The sequence below is a fragment of the Diplotaxodon limnothrissa genome, linkage group LG7 (genome assembly GCF_057381915.1).
Source record: "Diplotaxodon limnothrissa isolate DT_005_m linkage group LG7, D_limnothrissa_male_GT1.1, whole genome shotgun sequence".
Lineage (NCBI taxonomy): Eukaryota > Metazoa > Chordata > Actinopteri > Cichliformes > Cichlidae > Diplotaxodon > Diplotaxodon limnothrissa.
This window is the reverse complement of record NC_140602.1, coordinates 19,924,712-19,933,171: the sequence shown is the minus strand read 5'-3', so window position 1 is coordinate 19,933,171 and position 8,460 is coordinate 19,924,712. Positions and strand designations below refer to the sequence as shown.

The 8,460-nt window shown below is 36.6% G+C and overlaps 1 protein-coding gene across 1 annotated transcript; it reads right to left on the bottom strand.

Annotated features, from left to right (window-relative positions):
- Window positions 1–3,245: 3,245 nt before the first annotated feature.
- Window positions 3,246–8,240, bottom strand: LOC146628196 (aldo-keto reductase family 1 member D1-like). The gene is made up of 9 exons (XM_085359410.1): window positions 7,907–8,240; window positions 7,562–7,729; window positions 7,304–7,420; window positions 6,912–6,989; window positions 5,666–5,788; window positions 5,271–5,380; window positions 4,912–5,077; window positions 3,664–3,746; window positions 3,246–3,556 (listed from the first exon to the last, which is right to left on the bottom strand). The coding sequence occupies exons 1-9, from the start codon at window positions 8,081–8,083 to the stop codon at window positions 3,514–3,516; spliced, it is 1,065 nt and encodes a 354-aa protein (XP_085215536.1). The 5' UTR covers window positions 8,084–8,240; the 3' UTR covers window positions 3,246–3,513.
- Window positions 8,241–8,460: the final 220 nt, after the last annotated feature.

Below are 8,460 nucleotides of genomic sequence, written 5' to 3'. Positions count from 1 at the left end.
TAAAGCAACAAGACAGACATTATTAGGCAATTCACATCAATGTTTGACAGACAACTCTTGCCTCATCCATGATTTTAATGGTGAATAAAGGTGAATGCAAAGATCAAAGTGGCTGCAGAGCAAGGGAGCAAACATAGCAGTTGGTGACTTCCATATGTTTTAAAATAATGATTTTCATCAAAGTATAAAAAAACAACAAAATACCCCATCATATATTGAAATTATATCATTTTGTCTCACTAGTTTTAAGCCTCTCGAAATGAGTGGCTAGGTTTAAAATGGTTTTAAGTTTTTTGGATAACCCACCGATCATTGTCCAAAACACTACACTGGAACCTTCAACATGAAAATGTGTTAGTTTGTTAACTTGCAGAGGAGGAACTGCAACGAGAAAATTATAATCTTATAGACAACAGTGTTCTTTCCTCAGGAGCTGTACAGTTCCCTCCATTCATGGATAAAAATGATCTTGGTCTTTGTATCACACTTGATACCTTTTTAGTTAAATTAAAATACTGCTATATTTTCTGGAGTATGATAAGGACATAAGTAACACAACAACTGAAAACCTCAAACTTAAGAAAACATGTTGCCATAGTGGCCCGACATCCTATTCCGTTATAACACAAAGGACTTTACTGAATAAAAACGTGACGGGGAGAGAAAAACCTGTGCAGACATGCCCTGAAATATGCCTCCGGTTCTTTTACATATTCTTTAATTCTAAATAACCGTTGAATGGAAAATACCCACAAGTGGGAAAAGCCCCGCCCAAGCATAATTTCTGATGTAATTTTTTTTTAAATCAGGCCTCCTTGAGTCGCATACACCCTACAAGAAGGCCTGCCTAAGAAGAATTGAGCTACTCCTCAGCCTATCCATCTCCAATCTGTTGTATAAAGTGTACTAGTGTACTTTAAAAATGTCTTGAGCCACCCCTCCTCTTAAAATACTTTCCTGCGAAACTGTTGCAGAGACTTGTTGAAAATTGCAAAGATACATGCAAAAATTCAATTTTTTTTTTTTTTAGAATTCTATTTTTTTTTTTTTATACTTTTTCAACATGTTCAAAATAAAGATTCAATCAATCAATCAATCAATCAATCAATCAATCAATCAATCAATCAATCAAAACAGTACATAAGGTCATAGAGCTTAACAGACTTTGTACAGTTCTGACAAGCATGAAAGTCAATATTGGGAATGATCACCTTAGGCACACTTTCCTGCAAAAGTAGTCCGCAGGAATAGTTCTATAGGCATCTTGAGGGGCATTAAAAGATCTTCTTTGGTTGTGGGCTTATTCTGTTCTCTGTCAATATCTCATGATCTCATGCTGCTTCAATAATTGAGGGCTTTGGGGAGGCTAATAGAACATAGAAATCAGATTTGGGAAGAAGACGACAAAACAAATATGTATGTACTATTTCTTAAGGTGTCATAGTGTGTGTTTTTCTATCCAGATATACTTTTAGTGCCCTGACAGTCATTTTGACAAGCTCCCTAACACCATTTCTGAAATGCACCTCAAAACCACGACAGAACTTCCACGATGTAATACAGATGACTGTACACGCTCACTGCTGTATCTCTCTAATGACCTCCTGTGTACATGTTTACAATGACTACTGACAGGGACTAGAAAGAGAGAGTACATTTCTCCTATATTGGCTTCCCTTCATTGGCTTCCTGTCAAATCCAGAATTGAATTCAAAATCCTGCTACTTACATACAAGGTCTTAAATAATCAGGCCCCATCTTATCTTAATGACCTTGTAGTACCATTTCACCCTATTAGAGCACTTCGCTCTCGCACTGCAGGCCTACTTGTTGTTCCTAGAGTATTTTAAAGTAGAATGGGAGGCAGAGCCTTCAGTTTTCTTCTGTGGAACCAGCTTCCAGTTTGGATTCGGGAGACAGACACTATTTCTACTTTTAAGCTTAGGCTTAAAACTTTCCTTTTTGCTAAAGTATAGTTAGAGCTGGATCAGGTGACCGTGAATCCTCCCTTAGTTATGCTACAATAGGTGTAGGCTGCTGGGGGATTCCCATGATGCATGTATTTCTTCTTCAGTCACCTTTCTCACTCGCTATGTATTAACAGACCTCTCTGCATTGAATCATACTTGTTATTAACCTCTGTCTCTCTCCCACAGCATGTCTTTTATCCTGTTTTCCTTCTCTCACCCCAACTGGTCACGGCAGATGGCCGCCCCTCACTGGGCCAAAGTACTTGTTTAAAGGGGGGTCATATGATTGCTGGGTTTTTCTCTCTATGTATTATTGTAGGTTCTACCCTACAATATAAATTGTATTCTTCACTCTATAATAAATGTTGCCACTGATTTTCAGTTACTGGTCATTGGATTGGTTCTTATAGTGCTTTTCCTCTTGAGCACTCAAAGCATTTTACACACCACGGCTCACTCACACAACCACCACAATCATATAGTTGGTTGAGTTTAATTTATAATCACCTCTGTCAATCCTTGATATTTATTATTCACCTTTGTCAGTCCTTGATCCTTGATAATTTAATATTAAGTGATTTGTATATATTGTGCTATTTCTTAAATCTGTAACATATTGTATTGTTTCTGTTACTGTACTGGAGCAACTGCACCCACATAATTTCCTTAGGGATTAATAAAGTATGCTAATTCTGATTCTGATTGATAAGAATGGCTTCTTGACAGCCGCTCTTCCGCTGAGAACATTTTTGATGAGACTTGATAAAAACTGAAGGGCCAGATGCATCTCTCAGGTCTTATGTCAGGCATTTGCTTGATATTTTCCTATTCATGAAGACATGACTTTTAGACAGATTTTTGCTGCCAATAGTTTTTTTAGGCCTGGTTTTTCTTTTGTCCTCTCCTCACCCAGTTTCCTCAGATTTTCTAAGGACACAGCGCACGGCATGGTGAGACATGCCAAATGTTTTGCCAATAGCTCTTTGGCTATCATTGTATTGGTGCAAAAATAGTATTTCATTTTTTGTCGTTAGTACTATTGTATTGTGCTATCACTGGCATTTTTCAAATACACGAACAAATCATGAATTTTTGTGACAGGCTACTAGTAACAAAGTGCCCAAAGATACATTCCTGTGAAAATGGTACTGGACTAAAATGATTTTAAATTATTCAATATCCAAAGAAAAACTTTGAAAGACCTGCAGAAAGTTTGGAGAACTATTGCTCAAGACCACTTTAAAAAATTTGAAAAAAATGTCTGGCTCCTTGGATGCAAATCTAAAGAAATGAAGGGTGGCTCAAGATCTTAGTCTTAAATGCAGCTGCTGTTTATGCTGGTGAAATTAACAATGAATTATGGGCCTGTTAGACTTCTTTTAATCCACTGTGAGCTAGAGACCTCTAGTGTTTAGAGTGGAAAATGTACCAAACTGGTAGCAAACTAAACTAAGCTGGTTCAACAAATGTGTGAACTTTTATTTCTCTGTTATTTATTCCATCTTTCTTAAAAATCAAGTACATCACGTAAAAGTTACAAAGGTCAGTATTCATCATGAAAGGGGTACTCCGGATGATCACTCCACCTGAGTTTTAAAAAAAAGTGTTTACTACCATTAATATCGAGGATTTGGTTCATGCATTATACAACAAAAAAATGTTTAGATATTTGTCCGTCAAAGCTTGTACTTACATCAGCAACTCAACAAACCGAATATTTTTGTTCAGTGCTTCAATGGCTTTCATTTCTTCCTCAGTCAGTGAAAAATCAAATATCTGAAAAAAATAATTTGCTTCTGTTTAAATTCATCCATTCATTATTTCATTCATTCAACTGTTTAACCCTTACATACTGTATATATTTCATGTCTTTGCATTATGATATGCCAGGATTCCTAAGTGTCTACAACAAAGTCTGAACTACAGATCTATTTAGAGTGTATAAATAGTCTAGCTGACATTAATGGAGGATTAATTTTTAATTAATGTTTCAAAGAGCAGGGAGAAAAATAAATATTATGCACAATCTCGTGCTCTGATTTACTTTAGACATGAAAATAATAGCGATAACGATTTCATGAGATTTTATTAAAGGTGAAAATGGCAAAACCATTCTGGAACTGGTTGGATTTATTGCATAACCATGTATAATCACTACAAACATTAAAGGCTGTCCTCATGTCTTTGTGAATTCAATATTATTTTAAACTTAGAGTAAAAAACTTGCTTATTGCAAAATAGTCTGAGCATTCAAAGCATTGCCTGTGCAGCATTTGCACATTTCTTACATTTACTGAAATGGCAGATCAGGTGACTTTATAATCTTATGACCTCTAATTCCTCTTTTGATCCCTGTTTCGATCTCTTTTTAATTTCACTTAGCTCAGACAAAATGGGTCCTAATTAGTTTATTGTTCGATTATTTTCTTACATAATGCTTACTTTTGTTTACAGGTGCAAAGCACAAGCACCAGTCAGTGTAGGCTAATAATATAATTACACTTATAACTAAACTTGTTGCAAAACCTACGGATATTTGTGTTTGGTGGATTATTTGTTTGTTGTAACAATGCTTCTTGGCAATAAATCTCACACTGTTGCAAGGCCTGTTTATTTCCCCTTGAATGTTCCACATGTGTAAGGAAAATGCATTTGGGGCTTAAACAGCAGAGTTGAGGATGTGGGCTGCGCATCAGCCTACAAAAACTTGTAGCACCTGCTCAAAAGTATAACATTTTAAAATAGTTTTAATTTTGGGTCATTTTAGGGAACATCATCAAATTTCAGGCCAGAAAGGTGGCATTTTGGGTATATTTACTGTTCTCCAATGTCAAAATGGTCAAATATAACCAAAAATGCATGTAAGAGTTAAAACCGGGCAGCAATGGTACCATAACTTTGACTTTACGTGCACATAGAGTTAAAAATGTTGGTACAGTACCTGGAAGTTATGTTTGATCCGCTCAGGGTTGAAGCTCTTTGGGATCACTACAACTCCTCTCTGTATGTTGAAGCGCAGGGCCACCTGGGCACTACTTTTGTTGTATTTTTTCCCAATGGATACAAGCACCTCATCGTCCAGCAGAGGAGGACATTTCAAATTCACCCTATAAAAGAGACACAGTTAAATACGCACCATGTCATTTACCAAATGAATTCTGCTTAGGGTCACGTTGAGGGTTTGGTAACAACAATAATTTGTTTTTATTTTTGCAGTCTCACATTAATGCAGTAACAGGGGGGATAAAATCACAATGACCTCACACCAGCCTACATAAGTGTATATATTTTCAAACCTACCAAGATGCATCTCTGGAGGAGCCAATTGGGCAATAGCCAACAATCACGATGTCATTGTGACGACAGTACTCCAGAAGTTTTGGTTGTGTGAAATATGGGTGGCATTCGACCTAAAGGTAAATAAGAAGAAGGGAAAAAGATGACAGGGCTCAGTCTTACAAGTAGGAAGGAAACTGGATGGGAATCAAAAGTAAAATCTATTCCATTTAATCTAGATTAATGAAAGAAAATGTATTTCAGCATAGTGTTTGACTATTTTTTGGCAGAGAGTCTATTTTAGAAATGCCTTCATATTAAAAACCCAGAATACTAATGTATGCCGTACAGTACTTTTTTACTTTGTAAACTACCCTCATTGAGATGTCATTAGGGGTCAGGAAACAAACTGGGATCACCTGGTTGGATACGGGTTTGTGTTTGAGACCAGGTTTATTCAGAAGCAGCTCCAGCTGCCTGCGATTGAAGTTGGAGACTCCCAGGGACTTAACCAGTCCAGCATCTTTGCAAGCCTCTAAAGCCTGACAGAAGAAAATATTAATATCTTATCAAAGATTGATAGTAGTAATCTTTACAGGCTAACTGAGATAGCCAAGAAAAATACAAGACACAAGGAAAAAAAACTGTTTATGACACTGTCCTTGAGAGTAATGTGCTGCAGAAAAAAACACTCTGACCAGTATTAACATGTAAGAACACTTGAATAAGATAAAACAATGCCTACCTAATATTTTATTAGATGCATGCAGTACAAATGCAAGTACAAAAGTCGTGAGCCATCTCCCTTTTAAAGAAATATTTTGCAAAATGGAAAATAGGTGCAGACTAACCAAAATATAAAATTATACATATAACAAAATAGAGTTTTTAGAATTCTAACAAGCTTGAAAGTTTATTAGACATGCCCAATTTTATTCTTTAACACAGTCTGCAACTCCTTTAAGTAGTCTTCAAGAATAGTTCTCCAGGCTGCTAGAAGGATATTCAAAGCTCTTCTTTCAGTGTTGACTGCATTTTGTTCCATTCTGTCAAGATGATCCAACACTGCTTCAATAACATTGTGATCTGGGGTCACGGAAGGCCAATCAATGAGTGATAACCATTCGGTTCTACATTCCACTTTTTGACAGAATCACCGACACCACTGGCCGAAATGCAGAAATGAAAACCACCCAATGACTTAAGAATAATAGCTTGGAGAACTGGTTCTCAAGACCTCTTAAACATCACATGGAAGTCTGGCTCCTAAAATCAAAGTATAAAGAACTTAGAGGTGGCTCAAGAGCTCAATCGTTAGATTTCATTTGTAGTGACGGCTTTATGATGTCGCTACAAAGGTTGTGTTAAGTTCTGCTCGTTGATTTTAATATTTTCTGCCTATGATAACATAACTACATGAAGAATGAAATCCTTGATGTGCTGATCGGGATTCATTCATTCAAGCCCTGCAATGAAGTCATGCTTAGCTTGACATGTGGAGGAAAAGCATATTCTCATGCAAGCTGCTAATACAAATGTAAAAAAGTATTTCAATTTACATAACAAAACAACAGATTTTTAATTTCATAGTGATATTATATTAGAGATGAGCAGTAGACATGCAAAGACTTTACATAGTATGACCATTGTTTTAATAGAGCTCACCTCCCATGTTGCACAGAGATCTGTGTGGTGGTAGATGTAGTTTCCATCTTGGTCCTTTGGATAAAAGGCCTTTCCAGGCTAAAATATATGCATAATTAAATACTTTGCATTAAAAGTGGTTATTTAAGCATATAATTTATAGTGACCTAAGGTGACACAATGTGTTCATGGTCAAAACGCTTAAACAAAGAAACATACTGATTCCAGGTACCCAATCTTAACCAAACACCTGTCTACATAATCTTATCTGATTCTAATGTGTGTAATGTGGCAACGGCCAGATTTGAAGTATTTGCTATGCAGCTCTTGTGTTTGAACCCCTATTATCTAATTTTGCATAAATAATTAAAAATACTTTGCTGTAAAAATTAGTAAAATTATTTTTTAGAAACCTTGAAGGCCATTGGAAGCTCAATGATGTAGAGATCCACATAGTCCAGTTTTAAGGCTTTCAATGTCTTCTCTAAGGCTGGTCTCACCAACTCTGGTGGATGGAAGGTATTCCAGAGCTGAGAAAAATAACATTGCTAAATTTAAAAAACAATTTAAACAACCTGAACATCCAGGCAACAGACCATTGCAATAACATGATTAATTCTTATAGGTTTATAGGAATGAAAGTTGATTAAACAAAAGCTAACAAATATTACCTTTCCGCAGTAAAAGATGTCCTCTCTTCTAACGGTTCCATCAGCTATCTTCTCCCTAATGGCTTGACCCACTTCATGCTCGTTGAAATATACCAACGCCCCATCAAAGTGCCTGTAGCCCACATCTATGGCCAGCTTGACACAGTCCAATGCAGTGCCTCTGGGTGTCTTTAAAAAAAATCACAGAAAATATACATTTTATTTGATTTTTTTTAAGCTACAGCCACAGTGTGTACTTCTCAGTGAAACTCAAATCACTAAAGGTAAACAAGCCTCGCATAAACGGGGAATCAAACACAGCACTCTAAATCTAGAAATAGAGAGACTACGTGATATTTTCCTCACCGTTTGAGGGTCCCCATAGGTGCCCAGTCCCAGGAGTGGAATACTGTTACCATTACTCAAAGGGATTCTGTGGCTTTCCGCTGTTAGATTCATGTTTGTGTCCAAAATGTGGACAATTGAACTGCAGCGCACTTCTCTCAAGGCTAACCCATAGATTGGCCATGAACCTTGAACCATGAAGACATTATCTTCCACTCAATTGCACAAGTGACTTTGATCTGAACCAGAGCAGTGTGTCCATTTTTAAAACAGTTCTTCACCAGCTTTTCAGAATGCCATTTAACTTGAGAACAAAACACTCTTATAATCATAATCAAATGTGAATATGACACCAGCACTTTGTGAGTATCTTTTCAGCAAACAGTGTTACAACGTTACAAAAAAATGTCCATAGGCCTGGCTGAAGCCTGAAGCCAACAAAACCTAATACATTTGAATTTCACACAGCCTATCATGAAGTGCCATAAATAAATAACGTCACCAGAAGCATAACACAGTATTACTGTACTGAACTGAACCCTGTGTAAAGTTTCAGAATAACAAGAATCAGGCAA